The following is a 19,131-nucleotide window of genomic DNA, read 5'->3' as shown; positions in this document are numbered from 1 at the left end:
TTTACACACCGCTGACAGGGCAACTAGCTCCATTTCAGAAGCTCTTGCAGCATTACATTGGTCAGAGCTTTCACCTGAAGAGGAGGGCCAAGTAAAACAGCTGTTGAAGTATAGTGGGATCTTTGCTAAACATGATGGAGATCTGGGCTGCACAAATGAGATTTTGCACGAGATACCCCTTCTAGATGGTGCCCCAGTTTGGCAAAGATATAGACGATTACCCCCTACACAGTGGCAGGCTGTAAAAGACCATATCAAACAGCTCCCGAATAGCAAAGTGATTAGAGAGAGCAGCAGTCCTTATGCGTCACCCATTGTTCTGGTGCAAAAGAAAACTGGAGAGCTACGGATGTGTGTTGATTACCGCCAACTCAACACCAAGACGAGAAAGGATGCCTACCCATTGCCCCGCATTGAGGAGTCATTGGGCGCCTTGTCGGGTGTCCAGTGGTTCTCAACTTTGGACTTGGCCAGTGGCTACAATCAGGTTGCTGTTGCTGAGAAGGATAAACCAAAGACGGCATTCTGCACCCCATTTGGCCTTTTTGAGTTCAAAAGGATGCCATTCAGACTATGCAATGCCCCCGGGACCTTTCAGCGGCTCATGGAGCGAATATTTGGTGACCAGAGCTTTCACTCGGCCCTTTTATATCTAGATGATGTTATAATCTTTTCTTCCTCTGTTGCTCAGCATTTACAGAGACTGGAGATGGTCCTCAGTCGACTTCAACAGTTGGCAGCTTTTGACTTCACTGTGCACTATTAACCTGGCAAAAATAATGCTAATGCCAATTCCCTTTCTCGCCAGTATAGTACCCAGGTGGAGACTACAGAGCTGGAGGCGGGCCAGGTGGGGAAGGAAGCGCCCCAGTTGCTCCCCCATGACAGAACAGAGGAGGCTATGGCTCACCAAATTGGAGTCCTTCCAAGTCGATCAAATGCTCAACTGGCAACGTTGCAGGAAGAAGATCCTGTTTTGAAAGCCTTTTTGCCTTTTTGGAGACTAGGGACGCCCCTAGCAAGGAGCAGCGAGCCAAACTCGCTAAAGATGTGCAACAGCTTCTCCGGCAGTGGGACCGTATCCTGGAGAAGGATGGCATGCTATACCGGAAGGCAACTGCCCCGCATGGAGAGCCATACACCCAATTACTCCTGCCGCAGTGTCTTCACCAGGAGCTGCTCCGGGGTCTCCATGATCAGCATGGACACCAGGGAGTACGGCGGACTACTGACCTGGCGAGGCAACGTTGTTACTGGCCAGGGATGGGAGTGGATATCGAAAGGTATTGCCAGAATTGCCAACGTTGTGTGCTATCTAAAGCAGTCCAGCCCAAAGTCAAGACTTACCAGGGGGTCTTGCTGGCTCAGCAGCCACTAGAAGTACTTGCCATAGATTTCACCCTACTTTAGTCTGCAACGGATGGTAAGGAAAATGTCTTGGTCTTGACAGATGTTTTCTCCAAGTACACACAGGCAATCCCAACTAAAGACAAACCGCTAGTACGGTGGCAAGAGTCCTCATCAACTGCTGGTTCAACTGGTTTAGGGTGCCCAAAAGAATACATTCTGACCAAGGGAGGAATTTTGAGAGTGCAGTTATTGCACAGTTGTGCCTGCTATATGGGATTGAGAAGTCCAGAACAACAGCATACCATCCCCAAGGGAATGGTCAGTTTGAGAGATTTAACAGAACTCTCCATGACCTCCTCCAGTCACTCGCTACAGAGAAGAAGAGGGCATGGCCAAAGTACATTCTCAGCTGGTGTGGGCATATAACACCTCAACCCACCGCTCCACTGGTCATTCTCCCTACTCATTGATGTTTGGTGTGCCACCTCGACTTCCCATTGACTTCCTCTTAGGAGCAGACGACACTGGGGAAACAAGTTCTTGGGATGAATGGGTCCTGCAACATCAGGAGCGGATTCAGGTAACCCATGAATCAGCCCGCAAGAATTTGGAGGAAGCCGCAAATTACAGGCAGCATAAGCATAATCTAGGTGTCTGTGATAAGGGCTTTACAGAGGGTCAGTTGGTCTACCTGAAAGATCATCGCTGCCAAGGGCGTCGCAAGATCCAGGATGTCTGGTCGCCGGAACTGTACAAGGTTATCAGGGTGCCAACTGAGCCTGGTGGACCCTACACTGTAGCATTGGCCAATGGAACTGGTAATGTCCAACAAGTCCACAGAACAGAGATCAGAGCATCGCAACTAGGGACAATACCATCAGCACCAACGGTCCCTCAACCATCCACATCATGTGCTCGCTCAGGAAATAACTCATTTTGTAGGGATGAAGATATCCTTGCTTGGATAGGAGAAGCCAGACCGACTCCAATAGTTGCTGTCAACTCAGATCCACCACCATCGGCCACCAACGAAGTGTCAGAAGCGCAGGTGGGTGAGAATGGCAATTTGAATGAGGACAATAGTAGTGGCGACCTGGGGTCACCTGACGATGGTGACAAAAGTGGAAATGGGGGAACCTCCAACCTTGCGACAGGTCGCCAGGTCTTAGGCGCACCCAGAGAGTAACTGCATGAACACACAGAACCCTCACAACCTACCCAGGTCCACAGTATCCAGTGTCGATGTGGGGGCGGTAAGGGCTGCTGCATCTCCTGGCTTTGACGGTTAGTTGTCGGGGGCGACGACTCCTTTTGGGAGTAGTGACTGTGGGAACCTACACAGGCAGGCAGACAACACAGCTGCATCACATCCACTCAACGACCAGGTCACATGTTTTGGGTCCAATTAGGAGGTGATAAAGGTTTGACGGTAGGATGGCTCTCTTTGAGGTTTTCAGTTCGCTGGTTGTGGGAGCGGCGCTCACTTTTCTGCAGGATATTTGTCATTGCTTGGAGGACACAGATTTCAGCAATGCGACCTCTCAATGATTTACTTCACTGAGACCTGAGCTGCCAGGCTGTACGGACAGAATGTGAACCACAATTTTTCCTGTCCAAATATGCGGTGGGACAGCTGAGGAGACCAAAAAGGACCGGGCCAGCCACTGTTTTATAGGAAAATTTGTACTTTTAATTTCTTTTTCTGTGTTGCCCTCCTGAATTTTATCTTTTTAAGGGGTGCTGGCGGTTCTCCTCTCTAACTGTGTCTTTGACGTAGGATACTCCTTGTACAAGGCCGGATCTACGCTGATGCCTGCACCTTATAGGGGGATTGTACTGGTGAGACACAACCTCGGTGTGTACTTTCAACAATTTTAACACGGTGTGATATTTTATAGTTTTTATTAGATTTTAAGTGTGGAGTTTTATTATTGCATGCTTGTGTTGGTATTGGGCCTGTGTTTTTACCTTTGTCTCACCAGGGGCCTCCGTAGCAGGAGTCTTGCATCTGCGGAACCGGCCTTCCTAGACCGAGGAGAATCCACCAGCCTTTTATAACAATGTTTTAAGGGAAATGTTTTTAACTGTTTTTATACTATGTCCGAGGGGCAGCAACAAATTTTGAATACAGCTGTATATACCTGCCTCTTATCAATTGTCCCTCAGTGGGGAAGATAGTGTCAGCCACGCCACACTTGGAAAAGTTTTGTGGGTCCTCCTGCCCAGTCTCAGGAGGTGGCGTTGTCGGACTCAAAGAGAGGTAGCCAGCCTCCCCAGTTACCACATGAGCAAAAACATTTGCACATATTTCATAGAAATGAACCAATAATTTATTTTATCATGAAACTTTAATTTACCGAGGTCATCAAATGTTTACATCCTCACAGTTTTATCAGTCCCCTTCTGTTGTGCCATCATTTGTGTCATTCTGAACGTCCTTCCGTCCATGTCGCTGCAGGATCTAGACTTGTGACTGCACAGCTGCTACCATCACTACTAGCATTATTACCATCTATAGTTGTAATTTAAGTTTCAGTATTCCCTTTACATCCTTCCACTATGGCTCTGTCCTGCTCTCTCTCTCTCTCTCTCTCTCTCTCTCTTTCTCTCTCTCTCTCTCTGTCTACTAACTGGTCAAGGCAGGTGGTTTCTCACTATGCTGCATCTTGGGTTCTGCTCAAGTTTTCTCCCTGTTAAAAGAAAAATTTTCCTTCCCTCTTTTTCCAGAGTGCTTGCTCACATGGGACTAGTTGGGCTCAATAAGTTCTATGCCTTGAGGTAATATTTTGTTATGATCTGGTGTTATAAAAGTAAAGACAACACAAATTGAACTGAGCTGTTCAAGCCTGTGCTTTGGCAGAAATTAGCACAAAAGATTGAAATTATCACTATGGACTTGTTATACTCATTATAGGCTGCTAATTCTTACTCATTATAGGCTGCTAATTCTTTATTATCACACACTGATAGACTATTATATATTGTGCTGTATAATGCAACGTTTTTGATATTTTGTTTTTGTGTCCCTACCCAGATACAAGCTAAATCTGGTGCAGTTGCTTTTGATTGTCTACTTGCCCTATATAATAAACAAAAACGCTCGCATTCAGGCATGCACACACACACACACACACACACACACACACACACACACACACACACACCAAGAATATAAATATTCTGACCTTTGGCAGCGTAATGGAGATACTTTTCAAAGTTGGCAATGTTTCCGTCCTCTCTTTTATAGCCACCTCATCCAAGCTGGGCTCCCAGCCCAGCATGCTACCTGGTTTGGTCCAGGAAAGTGTTGCATTTTCAATCACAATGGCCGAGCCACTGTCTTTATCCTGTGTCAGGTAGGACTCTGGATTCTGGATTAGCAATAATTTCTAAACACAACCACAAATCATATTTCATCTTAATCACAACTTTTTACATATTTTTAAAATTGAGATTGTAACTGCACCTCAAGTCTACCACAGTGTTAAATACAGGTATACCTTGACTTACGTTGTTTCAAGTTACGTTATTCTCCATTAACCGTTATTTTCTAAAAACTACAATGGAAAAATAAAAATGTAAGTTTGTCATTTTATTAGAATTATAAATAATTCCTGTATATATTTTGTACCATCAAAAAAGGCTTTTATTTTTTATTTCAGCATCAGCAATGTATGGCAAACCTCGTCAAATCATATTCTTTAATGTAGATTTTTCTTTCCTTACTATATTAAAAAATAATTGTAAGCTTAACATATACTCATATTAAACATACAGTATATTATTGAAAATACATTATGGTTGCTTTCATTTTAGCCTGTGGACAAGTTAATTTTACTTATGTAAACACTTTTCTTCTCACATTGTGTCTCCGAGAACCAATTATTGACATACGGTGAGGTATACCTGTATAATGTTTTGTGCGAATTTACCCTCAGTCGTTTTGTCGATACATCAGCTTCAGCCAGGGCCTTCACAGACAAAGGTATTAGAGCCAAGCAGTATCGCAGAGAGTTGAAGATGGCAATAGTGGTAAAAGCCTGGTAATAATGAAAAACACCACAATACTGATAAGGTCTTAAGTTTCTTATTTGATGTAGTTATTAACTGTGAGCAAGTTCCCAAATCCTTTAGTTTTTGCACTGTACTGCTTTGGTACTTACATCAGCTGGATTGAGATCGAACTTTAACAGTGTGTGTACTATGAAGGTGACAACTGCGATGAGTATGGGCATGATGCTGGTGATGGTAGTATTCATATTCTGCATATAATTAAGCATTTTCAGTTTTTTCTTCTCACATTTCCTTAAACCTAAAAAGAAGGCAAAATCACACATTTGGAGAAGGGTGCATGATTGTATTCATATTTCAGACTTTGCCTGAGGATCCGGAAATGACCAGTTCAAAGCAAATGCAGACCACACTATGGGGTGTTGATTGATGGTGACAGTTCACCTGCTGGACACTGCTGAAGTGCCCTTGAGCAAGGTATCAAACCCCAAAACTGCTGTCATGTTGCCATCACATGGCTGCCCTTAACCCTCCGCATTCTCTCTATTTACATGTATATTGGCCCTTGGTGTGTATGTGTGCATTATGCTTACGTGTGAATGACGTGCCAGTATTTAAAGCGTAAAAAGAAGTTTCTCATGAGTGAACAATAAAGTGAACAGTACAGTGACACAGTGGGTAGCACTGTGCCACATAGCAAGGAGGTCCTTGGTTCAGTTACATGAGGCACATTTTACAGCTCGCTTGTACATCTAAAAATATGCAATTTAGGTGAATTGGACAGACTAAATTGTGTGTAGGTGTGAAAGTGGGTGTGAATGTTTGCTGGCTGTTTGACTTTGACATGAGCTGGCAACTCATCCAGGGTGTACTCTCTGGGTCACTCACTCTCAGGCCACAGCCTAACCCCCAAAATGTATTTCAGATAAATGGCAAGAAGATGAATGAATACATGATTGTACAGATCTGAGGGTAAAATACTGGTTTTCATGACTAAAGTCATAAAAAAACATTTCTAACCCAAGTTCACACAGAAATATTGTCAAGCATACAATCATTTACATTAACATAAAGTCAGTCTTGGAATGAAATTTTGTACATTACCCCTAAGAGTCCACACTTATTTATACTTGAAGGAAAATTATTTGGGTTATAACAGAAACCAAGTGGACCACATAGAACAGGGAATTTCAATGTGCGTGTTATATTGATGTCACCGTGGGTTCTTTTGAGTTAAGAGGTCATTGTGCGGATAAGTAGATGTAGATGAGATGATTCTGCTTGTCTCATCTTCAAAAAGATGGATAAATGGATGGACTGACAGATGGACAGACAGAAGAATGATGGATTGATGGATGGATGGATGGATGGATGGGTGGAAGAGGTTACTGTAGGGATAAGCAGCTTTAGATGAGAAGATTCCAATTGTTTTGTCTTCAAGAAGATGAATGAATGTCTAATTAGTAATGTGTCATTCTTCTTCTGTGCATTCCTGTAAACTATGGCATCCTCTTTGAGTGTTATAATCATGTATCAGATCAGATTACTTTGTAGTCTTCAGCATGTCAGGTTTACTATTAGAACTTTATAAAACAAATTTACCGTGCAATTTGTGAAATTTTTAATACTTTTGTATGTATCTTTCAGAATGCCTCTATTAGAAGCTTATCTGAATGTAGTAAAGCATGTGCTTGCCTAAATCATACCTGTAATCTTCTTTTCAAAGGAATCTTGCCAGGCATACATCTTGATAAGTTTGATGCTGCTCAGAATCTCATTCATTGTGCAAACACGGCTGTCAGTTAACGCCATGGCTTTCGATTTGAACTTGTGAATGCACTTGGCTAAATAAAACTGAGAGCAGAAGACAAAGAATTAAGTAATAATAATGAAAATGGATAACAAGCAGCATTGTCTGTATCTGTGGCAACAGCACTCAAGAAAAACACTGTTTATGACAAGGGAGTTTGTCTTTTCTTCAGCACATACAGATCTGGATTGTGGGGGCAACAGTTTAAACAAGGAAGCCCAGACACTTCTTTCCTGAGTCATTTTCACCAATTCCTCTGAAGGGATCCCAAGGTGCTCCTAGGCCAAACTGTATAAGCACTCCAGTGAGTCCTTGGTCTGCCTCTGGGTCACCTTCCAGATAGACATGCCTGGAACACTTTTGTAGGAAGGTGTCCAGAAACAGCCGGGTTAGATATCTGAAAGACCTTAGCTGGCTCTTAACCCTATCTCTTAAGCTGAGCCCAGCCACCCTGCAGAGAAAATTCATTTCAGTCACTTGTACTTGTGATCTTATCCTTTCGGTCATTGCCCAGAACTCATGATTGCAGGTTTCGGAGACAACATAGTCAGAAGGGTAAATGGAGAGCTTTGCCTTGTGGTTAATTGCTCTATTCATGACCATGCTTGGTGTCTTCTGCGTCTTTATTCTACGGTAATATCTTTCTCTTTTTTTCATTAACTTGTGATTGTTTTTAATTTAAGAAAGCACTCATTATTGCTTGGTCTTTCTCCAACTTTTGCATCTTTTTCGGAGGTATGATGATAATGTAAGGCTGACTCCTCGCTCTCTCACTGCAGTGTGTAAAATGAGCAGACGTCGTGTTGCCGTTTGGTCGATTTTAATAAGTCTGAATCCCGCAGGTAAGTCTCGTGATGAGAAGCTTGCACGAGATCAAAACAAACGGCGATTTTCAGGTTCGAAATTGAAGTGGAAAAATGGATAAATTGTGATTATTTTTTTGTTGAGTGGAAATGCATTTTTCAAATATTATATTGAGGATAAAGGTAGCATCAATTTTTTTTTTCCTATTGTAAGTATTTAAAGCTCGCATCCCAGTGATGCATGTTGTCGGATGATCATGCGTCCCAGTCAAAAAATGTGCGTCAAAGACACAAGGATGCATGCTGACAAGAACACGAAACTGCATAAAAATATAAGCACACAAAGTGACACACACACACACACACACACACACATACACACACACACACACACGCACAAACCTCCACAGAGCAGACAAACCTGCACAGGTATGAAGATGAGGTACATGAAAACTCCTGTCAGTGCAGTATAGCCCAGAACAAAAAAGGAATAAATGGTACACGCGAAGAGCAGGACTGGTGCAGACAGCAGAAAGATCCCGTACACTGCTGCCTCAAACAACTTGTCGCCATCATTGCTCAAAACATTAATCAACTGGAAGAAAGAGAGTGAAAGAAATCCAGTTATACACATTAACAAGCTTGAACTTAAGTCAGACTCTGAGAATTCTGCCTCTACTGTGCAAAAATAAAATAATAATTATAATATAAATGTCAGAAAATGTAATAATTTAATACACTTGAAAATAATGCTTTGGTTTAATGACTTTATAACAAATTTTCAAAGCAATCCAGCTACCTTTGCAATCATTCTAACATTATATGGAGTGAAATTATGATGATTATGATGTTACTACTGTGTGTATGCACACACACACACACACACACACACACACACACACACACACACACACACACACACACACACACACACACACACACACACACACACACACACACACTCTACCTGGAGATACGAGTTTAATCTATTCCGTGACTGAACTCAATCATATTCCCATTTAAAATCACTAAAATCACTTTAATCCATTCCGGCCTTGTAAAAAAAATTCAAAATTTCCTAAATTAAGAACAAAAATATTTTTTTAATCAACCATTAAATATACATACTTTGCCTGTGCCTAATAATCATATATAAATGACATAAATGATAAAGTATGAAAAAACGTTTTCTGCACACACATGCTACATCATTACTCCACAAAAAACGATGAGATCCAGTTTCAGCTGATGATGTATCCATATGCTGACACATAAGATCTGGTCTCAGCTGATGGTGCATTCATCCAACTAGCGGTGGTGCACTGCTTGTAACTTGGATTTTGCTCGTACAGTATTTCAAAAAAACAATACGGGCAGCGTGACAGGTTTTTTCTCAAAAAACTTGTATATCAAGCAGCTTGTATCTCGAGGTATTACTGTATATGTATAAATAGACCCTTAAAATGTGTATGCAAGCCCCTTTTTTACCTCTCCCATTGAAATGCCAGTTTGCCCCCGCAGAGAAATTACTTTCTGAAAGGCCACGGAGGAGAAGGCACCCTTTAATCTGACTGCAGTGCGCACATTCAGTGCAAATAATAAAGATATGATGAAGGCTTTGCAAAACTCTGAGGTAAACAAACTGAGAGCCAGACCAACACCATGCAATAATGTCGACTGCTTTGGTTTGCTTTGATTAGCATACGTCAGGATCTTATGAACCAGAATAACCTGAAAAGACAGAAGGAAATATTAGGAAATAACAATATACACCATTTGTATTCTTTGATATTAATAAATGTAATCCATTATAATGCACTGCATGTCTTTTTCCTGGGCAGTGGCCATAAAATTATATTCATTCACCAGGCCAATGACAAGCTGGTTTCTGGTGCACAAAACATATCTTGAGCACTGCAACATTCTTTTAAAGAACAGAAACTGTGGACAGTAATCGTAAAAAAAACCCCAAAAGTTCAAACTGCCTTCCTCACCTTTCGTGGGCAGATCCATACTGAATAAAGTTCCTAGTACATTCCGTCCACCATATTCCCAGTTCTTTCAATCTAAACTGTGCGGAATAATGCACAGACAAATGTGTGTGTCTTTCTCGCTTGATAGGTCTCGGTCACGTGACAAGTTACCATCCACTGCCCCTAAATTAAACGCCCGAAACCGCACCAGTGTTCTGGATTAAAATCGAGGCAGATTACCCTGAGATCGCCCAAAAAGTATCGACAACCCTGCTTCCATTTCCAACCTCCTGTCTTTGTGAAGGGGGATTTTCTGCAGAGAGCGTAAAGAAAACCAAACTGCGGAGTAGGACGGACGTCTGGAACACATTTCAGGTGTCATTGTCTCCCGTTACCCCTAGATCAGCCGTCCCAAACCACTAATTCTCATTATTGTAATTATTATTACTTGATTGACTTGGTGCGGCTCCGCAGCGCACTGGCGGCTTGCCCGGAGTGTCCCCCGCCTCACGCCCTATGCCAGCTGGGTGAGGCTCCAGCTCCCCTTGACTCGTCGCAGCAGATAATATGAATGATTGAATGAACGATTGACCTGTTCACCCTTTTATTGGAAATGATCTGTATTTCTCCTACGTTGAATGTTCTGATTGTAATATATTTCAAAATATATAATAATATATATTATATATATATTATCATATATATATAATAATATATAAAACTATATTATTAATTAGGTTTATTTCAAAATAAACCTAATTAGCGCAGTCACTTGAGTCGAGTTTTTAAATAATCATTTCTTACAATTATATCTATACAAAGATGTTGATTATCAATTTATGAAAAAAAGGTTGTTTGCCTGTTGATGTCTGCATTTAACATAATATCACTGCAGATGATTTATTATTAGACTACAGCTGTCCTGACGTCATTAACGATTATCGAGCAAATGAAAGCCGGTCCGTGAAAATATTGTCTTAAATTAAACCGGTCCGTGGCGCAAAAATGGTTGGGGACCGCTGCACTAGAGCACATAGTGAGTTGCTGCCCAAAAGCTCTAGGTAGAGGCATATACTGATGGATAGAATCAGGTGCTCAAGACCATTACAGAGGGCATCTGTAGTGCTATCCGAAGTCAAGACCCATGAATAATAACATCAGCTTCATCAGACCTGCTCTTCTTGATTAACCCCTACTTGTACGACTGATAACCTACACAGACGATGTGTTTTATCCAATGTTCAATTGAATATGGGGGGGCATTGTTTTGCAAATCATCATCAAATTCTCTGGCACTCAACTTTTTAGAAAGGGGTTCTGTTAAATATTGTCTTTTTTTACTTCAGCATTATAGCAGACAGCTGCAATACTGTTTCGCTCTGAAGCACCAGAATTTTTTTTTTTTTTTACATTAGAAAATCTTCAGTCTCCATTGCCATGGGCAGGAATGAATGATAGCATTCAGATGTTTGGATAAACTATTCCTTTAACCAAGAATGTATCCATCAGTCACTGTGATATTTGGACAGACTGTAGAGGAGATTTGATATGAAATTACCTGGCCCAGAAAAATTGCCACCATGGCAAGGATGCTAATTAGGACAGAAAAAACCAGCCTGATTCTTTGAAAACGAATGATTGCTCGAGCCATAGAGGCATTCTCCAGGCCAACTTTTGCCACTTCTTCATTCCAGATTCGGAGGAGCCTGCACAACACAAAATCAGATCAACACTGTCAGCCTTTATAAATCATTTGAATATTAAAACAGCTTCCTGTGAAATGCACTAAAAAATATTCTCTGTTCCTAACAGCGTTATTCAACCATGATTCTTTTTCCAAACACAAATTTCAGCAACTAGTACTGTCATATCAACTGTACTGTCATCCATCCAGCCATCCATTTTCTTGTAGACGAGACGACTTATTGTCTTGTCTTCAGCTGCTTCTTCTGCTTTGCGGGGCAGGGCTCTGCTGGTGCCTATCCAAGCAGACTACGGGCGAGAGGCAGCGTACCCTCTAGATGTGTCAGCAGTACATTGCGGACCCTCATGAAAGATAACCACTCACGCATACACTCACACCTGTGGGTAATTTAACTGATCAATTCATCTAAATAGCAAAGGCCGTGCTGCCCCACTCTACTGTCAAATGATCAGAAGTATTGCACCCCTGAATCAGCAAGAAGAAAGTCAAACCTTTCTCCACTGGTGTCAACTTCATCTACAGGAGATAGGCTGAGGGTACGCATGTCCAACTTATTCCTGAATATGGCCCACATCATAGGAGTCATCCAGGAAAAGCTTGCAAAAGCCAGGAAACCTGCATTGTCAACTGGGTGAGAGCTTGACAAGAAAACATAACCCAATAAGCTCTGCCATGGGTAAGGCAGCCATAATAGCATTTAGATTAAACTGGTTAATGTACAGTATTTTCCCATGAAAAGCTTATTTTCATTGCATTTAAAACATATTAACAATGTCATTAAAAACACTAACTGTGCCGAAGAGCAGTCAAGCTTGGGATTCTGAAGACTCTGGTGGCATTTTTTGACTTCCAGGAGGTCGTCTCCTTGACTGTTATCCAAATCAACATGATCTGCACTCGAGACCTCTGGTTTGTTTTTCCTTTGAAAAGTGTCCTCCTTCAAAGTCAAAATCAGAGGGCAGGGAGTGAGATAGCCCTGTTTCACTTAATCTGTCTAAGACTGAATCAAACACAGCTGGAAGAACAGAGAACATGGGTGAAACAGTAGGAAGTAAAGATGTCAGGTAGTGACAGTAACATATGAACAGAGCAGTGGAAGTGGCTATTTTTGTCTTTGATGGATGGATGGATGGATGGATGGATGGATGGATTGAGGATGGATGGATGGATGGATGGATGGATGGATGGATGGATGGATGGATGGATGGATACTTCATTAATCCCAGAGGAAATTGCACATACTGTATCCACTGCTCAGGCATACATACTGAATAAATACTGGATAAACTCAAGGAAAAAAAGAAACACTGACACCACAGGACATACCACAAGACATGTACTACACTAACAGACACATACAGCACTAACAGGACATGTACTGAACTACAATGTAAACAGTATAAAATAGAATAAAAAGTGAAAGTGAAGATAGCAGGAGGCCCACGTAGTGGGTAAGGCACACCCTTCTTACATTGTAAGGCATGTCACTATCTAATATCACAACATCACAACACCTAGGCCCCAGTACACTGCAGCACAGGCTGACATCCCATCTCTTGCCCTCCACTCAACCATGTGCTGACCTTGCCCCCCCGCTCCTCCTTAGAGAGTCATTGATGACACAGGGCACTGATGGCACAGGGCACTGATGGCACAGGGCATGAAGGAGGACCTCAGGCTCTCTTTGCAGGCGCTGTGTGACAGCAGTCTGCCACTGAAGGTGCTTCTCTGCTTGGAAAAGGTGGTGTTCAGGGGGTGGCTGGTGTTATTCATAATAACCCTGACTTTGGACATGGTCCTGAGCTCCAGAAGTGTCTCCACAGAGTCCAGGCTCAGCCCAACCACTGAGCCCACCCTGCGGATGAGTCTGTCAAGTAAGTCCATGTCTCTTTCTCTGGCCCTGCCAACTCAACACACAATGGCGTATGACAGCACACTGGAAACGACGGACTGATAGAACATGAGAAGGAGCACATGGCCAGATGTTTAAGGAGGCCAGCCACCTCAGGAAGTGCATCCTGCTCTGCCCCTTCGTCCATGTTGAGTGACCCATCCAGTTTGCTGTCTAGCTGCACTCCCAGGTACTTATAGTTTCCTACCACCTCCATCTCACTGCCCTTGATGATCACTGGCCGTGGAGATGAAGGTGCCCGCTGGAAATCCAGCACCATCTCCTTCGTCTTGGACATGTTGAGCTGGAGCTGGATCTGTTGGCACTGCTCCATGAAATCAGCCACCAATGCCCTGTACTCCCCCTCCTCACCTTCCCGGATACATGCTACAATCACAGTGTCATCGGAGTACTTCTGTATGTGGCATGTATCCGAGTTGTGCTTGAAGTCCGACGTGTAGAGGATGAAGAGAATGGGGAGAGCACGGTCCCCTGTGGTGCCCCCGTGCTGCTGGTCACTATAGAAGACAAACAGTCCCCCATACGGACGTACTGGTGTCTGTCTGTTGGGTAGTCCATGATCCAGCTCACGAGGTAGCGGTCTACAGCCATGGAGGTCAGTTTATCCTGCAGGAGGCAGGGCTGGATGGTGTCAAAGGTGCTCAAAAAGTCAAAGAAGAGCACCCTGACAGCACAGTCCCCAACGTCCAGGTAGGAGAGCACACGGTGAAGGAGGTACAACACAGCGTCGTCCACCCCAACCTGGGCCTGATAGGCAAATTTGAGAGGGTCCATCGCACCCTGCACCTGTGGACACATGAGCTCCAAGACCAGTCGCTCTAGGGTCTTCATTACATGGGAAGTGAGAGCGACCGGTTGGGGGTACTGGTGGCACTGGTGATGCTCAGTAGGGCATCCTTTCTTGCGTACAGGGACGATTCAGGAGGTCTTCCACAGTGACAGGACCCTCCCCAGCCACAGACTGAGGTTGAGCAATTGTTGCAGGGGTCCCCTACTTCCGAAGCACAGGCTCGGAGGAGTCTTGGGGAGACCTGATCCGGTCCAGCCGCCTTATAGGGATGTAGCCTCCACAGCGTTGTCGTCACCAGGTCTGCAGTGATGACGATCTCGGTCGTGGTGGGAGCAGGGGGTCGTGGCCAGGTTGGCAGTCCAGTAGTTGAGGTGGGGCCGTTGAGCTTCGCAGCTCTTGGTGTGGGCTTGGGAGGAGTGGCAGGGGTGGAAGGAGATGAAGCACAGGAGGAGGGAGCATCAGTGGAGCAGTCCGCATGGCCGGGAGAGGCCTGGGACGGGGAGCTGGGAGTGGTGGGGGAGTTGAACCGTTTGTAAAAGCTGTTTAGTTCATTGACTCGTTCACTATTCCCCTCCACACATCTGTGACATTTCCCGTGTCCGGTAATGGTTCTCATCCCATTCCAGACCTCCTACACCTGGTTGCGCCCTAGCTGGTTCTCCAGCTTCCTCCAATATGCCTCTTTGGCCTCCCTCAGGCAGAGTCTCACTTCCTGCTAGGCTTTCCACATCTCCTCGTTCTTGCTACTGAACGCCCACTTCTTCCAGTTCAGGACAGCCTTAACTTCCTTTGTTACCCAGGGTTTGTTGTTGGGGTAACATCTAACCATCCTGACAGGGGCCACAGTGTCCACCAGAAGTTCATGTAATTTGTAAAACACTGAGCTGCCTCCTCAACGTCCTCCCCATGTGAGCTCACAATAACATCCCAGCCAGTGGTCTGGAAGCAGTCCCTCAACTTCTCCTCCACTTCCGGGGACCACCTCCTGACCTGCTGTGTTGTTACTGGCAGCTGTTTCACCAGCGGGATGTAGGTGGGCTGTAGGTGCACTAGGTTATGGTCCGATTTACCTAGTGGGGGGAAGGGGGTGGTGGTGTATACCTCCTTAGCATTGGTGTAAAACAGGTCAATGGTTCTGTTCTTCCGTGTGGGGCAGTCAACACACTGGGCCATTGTGGGAAGACATAGAGAGCAGTAAGAGAGAGTGGAGTAGTAGACTTTATTGATCCGTAAGGGAAATTAATTAATTAGCTGAGTTCAAGGTGACGTGACTGAAGTCACCGGTGATAAAGATGAGTGCCTCCGGGTGCCAGGTCCGTAGAGCAGAGGTGGTCGCACAGATGGTCTCAGTTGCAGTCTCTGGGTCCACACATGGAGCAACATAGACGGCAAAGACAATGACGTGTGAAAATTCACGCACCAGGTAACAACCATTAGCTCCAAGGTTACACAGCGTTGATTTCATCGTCACATGTCCAGGATGGCACCATCTATAGTTGGTACGGATAATTAATCCGCCTCTTTTCTTTTTACCGGCGGTGTTTGTGTCCCGGTCTACTTGTGCGGAGGAGAAGCTGGTTAGTCGAATGTTAGCGTCTGGCACATAGCTAGTTAGCCATGTCTCAGAGAACACACAACAAGCTGGTCTCCCAGTAGCCCTGTTCAGTCCTGCACAGCGCCATCAGTTCGTCCAACTTGTTTGGCAGCGAGTTCACGTTCCCCATGGTGACGGAGGAATCGGAGGGCTTAACTCCCCTCCGGCTAGTGACTCTAGCGGTTAGTCTAGCCCTTTCAACGCTACCCGCTCAGCAGCAGCGTTATCTCCGTCGGAGCTCGGTGGGGATAAGGTTGCGTGTTGCTGGGTCTCCTTTGACCCTCATGGACATCAACTCAACATCAACTGGAGCACACTAGCCTAACTTTGACAGCAAAGACTTGTCTAAAATTCCATTCAATTTCTTTTTGTGATGGCAAATCAACACACAATATATACCAAGGCACTTTACAAGAACACTAGATCTAGATTATGTACACTATTATCTTTACTACACAGTAATCAAATAACCCCCATGAGCAAGCACTTTATGACTGTGGTGAGGAAATCTGATGACCTGAAGGGGGTTTCCCGCTGCTCTTCTCACCAACTGGTGAATTAAAGAGAGAGAGAGAGAGAGAGAGAGAGAGAGAGAGAGAGAGAGAGAGAGAGAGAGAGAGAGAGAGAGACAGAGAGAGAGAGAGAGAGATGAGGAGAGAAATAAAAGGCTGGACAGAGTGGGAGTAAAGGACAAGAGCACAGACAAGTGCAATCATGGTAACAATACACAGCTATTCTAATAGAAAGTTTAAAGTTGTTTCTAATTACAACAACTATTACAATTACAACATTGATCATGGTAATAAACAGAATGATGACTGTAATAGTAGCATTCACAACTGTAATGGGAAGGATGATGATAATGATAATTTTAGTGGGTGTCAACCATGACTTCAATGTGACCTGGTCCACGGTAACCTGTGGAATGAGAAATCACACACTCCAGAGAAGACGTCATGTTACTACCCCAAACTTGTATAACATAAATGCTTAGAGATGAAGAGGAAGAAGAGGAGAGAGAGGCACTGTGCATCACGGGAAGTCCCAGCTGTCTAAGGCTAAGCATAGTTAAAGACTAGTCTAAGTGAACCTTAAATAGTAGCTTTATCAAAAGAAAAAACAACAACTTTTGAGCCTGTGCTTCAATATAGAGAGGGTGTTTCCCTCCCTGGGCGGGAGTAATATCCAGGGATATCCGCCCATGGACATCCCTGGGCGGATATCAAAAAATTATTCCACAGTAAAGAATCCTGATGACTGAAGTCTCTATCTCCCATCCAATTTGTACAGACTCTTGAAATATTGTAATTATTATTATTATAATTATTATTATTAATTCATTCATTCATTCATCTTCCAACCCGCTTAATCCGCTAACGCAGGTCACGGGGTAGCCAGTGCCTATCCTGGCAGTCTCAGGGCGTGAGGCGGGGGACACACCGGGCACGACGCCAGTGTACCGCGGAGCCACATAGGAACAAACAATCATTCACACACACACTCACTCCTATGGTAAATTTGGGACCGGCCAATCAACCTGAAGCGCATGCTTTTGGAGGTGGGAGGAAGCCGGAGAACCCGGAGAGAACCCACGCAGACACGGGGAGAGCATGCGAACTCCGCACAGAGCGGGACTCGAACCCAGGTCCGCCATGTTGTGAGGCAGCAGCGCTAACCACTGCGCCACCGTGCTGCCCATTATTATTATTATTATAAATAATAATAATAATGAAGAAGAAGATTTTTAAAATTACATTTATCTATAAAAGTCAAAGAAGAAGGAGAAATACACTTTAGTGAAATTATCTTTTCAAGCTTAACTATGTATTCCAAACATGTGTACATATGTTTGTGTGTGTGTGTGTGTGTGTGTGTGTGTGTGTGTGTGTGTGTGTGTGTGTGTGTGTGTGTGTGTGTGTGTGTGTGTGTGTGTGTGTGTGTGTGTGTGTGTGTGTGTATGTATATGGGGCAGCAGTAGCTCAGTTGGTAGAGCAGGTCATACAATGATCACAAGACTGGCGGTTTGATCCCCGCTCCCGCCCAGGCACCTCTGAGTGTGAGCTGACACTGGGAGGTGTCAGCTCTGCACCCATGAACAAGGCGCCGCCCATCCACAAGCTGCTCATTCGGGGTGCAGCAAAGATGCACTTGTATTTACTGCATTCTTACAGGACCCATGTGTGGGTCCTGTAAGACCCACACATGGGTATGTATGTCTAGTAACATCCGAAACCATGAATAAACATAATATTTCCCTAAGAGAGACCATTTAAGTGTATTTCATTTCATTTCATACAGGCCCCTGAAACAACACATAGGCACACACACACACACACACACACCAGGGACGTGTAAGCATGCAATTAAATACAGTGCATGGTAGAGTGACGGGTAGCTACATCGAGGTGCGAGCCAAGTGGGCAGCTTGGTGCCTTGCTTTAGAGCACCTCAGCAGTGCTCTGAAGGTGAACTGACACCTCCCACTGCCAGCTCACACTCCAAATAATTTTGGTCCACACCGGGCCCTGAACCGACAACTTCCGGTCCCCAGTCCAAGACTTAGTGAACTGAACTACTGCCACACCGAATCATAAGGTAGTAGGATAATACAACAACTTGGGGGTATATTGGTATTCAAACATTTAGGGCTCTCTACCTGAGGAGAATCAGTTATCCATTCTAATCCCAGGGATTTGACTTTGGTCTCCGATATTGCTGATTTTGTTTCTTAATGTACAGCTGCCAATTATCAGAGATGTTTTCTCAGTGGGTATGTCACTGAGAGGAAAGTACGTAGTGCCTGACATACAAACTTGTTGGTGTTCTGTGACATAAACCGAGGGTTTGTACATACATCTAAGTTTCCTGCATACCCTCATCCAGCCTAACTTTTTAAATTTTTGATGCTGCAGGTATAAAGCTAGGAGCTGTAATTGGCCAATGTGTTATCACTGGGGGTGGGGGGTTAAAATGGTTTCACCATCTAACATTATAAATAATACAAATGTATCTTAATTTATCACATAGGTCTAATTATTTTAATAGTGTTTGTCTGGCACTGCAGCCATTTCTTAATGTGCTCTACGTGTACAACATTTGAGGTCATAAGAAACACCCAAATCAATCAATCAACATCCTCCATGTTAGTCACAACTGACACAAGAACATATAATCGGTGCATAC

At 44.0% G+C, this 19,131-nt stretch overlaps 1 protein-coding gene across 1 annotated transcript in view; it reads right to left on the bottom strand.

Moving 5' to 3' along the window:
- LOC137596331 (ATP-binding cassette sub-family C member 12-like) overlaps positions 1 to 14,970 on the bottom strand; it is a 44,317-nt gene extending 29,347 nt beyond the window's left edge. The window contains exons 1-12 of the mRNA XM_068316739.1: positions 14,560 to 14,970; positions 14,135 to 14,464; positions 13,627 to 13,985; positions 13,276 to 13,552; positions 12,144 to 12,319; positions 11,506 to 11,653; positions 9,463 to 9,705; positions 8,396 to 8,569; positions 7,068 to 7,215; positions 5,514 to 5,662; positions 5,283 to 5,390; positions 4,536 to 4,739 (exon numbers count right to left, since the gene is read on the bottom strand). Coding sequence (XP_068172840.1) covers positions 4,536 to 4,739; positions 5,283 to 5,390; positions 5,514 to 5,662; positions 7,068 to 7,215; positions 8,396 to 8,569; positions 9,463 to 9,705; positions 11,506 to 11,653; positions 12,144 to 12,319; positions 13,276 to 13,552; positions 13,627 to 13,985; positions 14,135 to 14,464; positions 14,560 to 14,970 — 2,727 coding nt within the window. The remainder of the gene's footprint in view (positions 1 to 4,535; positions 4,740 to 5,282; positions 5,391 to 5,513; positions 5,663 to 7,067; positions 7,216 to 8,395; positions 8,570 to 9,462; positions 9,706 to 11,505; positions 11,654 to 12,143; positions 12,320 to 13,275; positions 13,553 to 13,626; positions 13,986 to 14,134; positions 14,465 to 14,559) is intronic.
- Between the last annotated feature and the right edge of the window lie 4,161 nt (positions 14,971 to 19,131).

Source organism: Antennarius striatus, chromosome 1 (assembly GCF_040054535.1).
Source record: "Antennarius striatus isolate MH-2024 chromosome 1, ASM4005453v1, whole genome shotgun sequence".
NCBI lineage: Eukaryota > Metazoa > Chordata > Actinopteri > Lophiiformes > Antennariidae > Antennarius > Antennarius striatus.
Note: the sequence above shows the minus strand (reverse complement) of the source record. Positions and strands in the feature narration are given on the sequence as shown.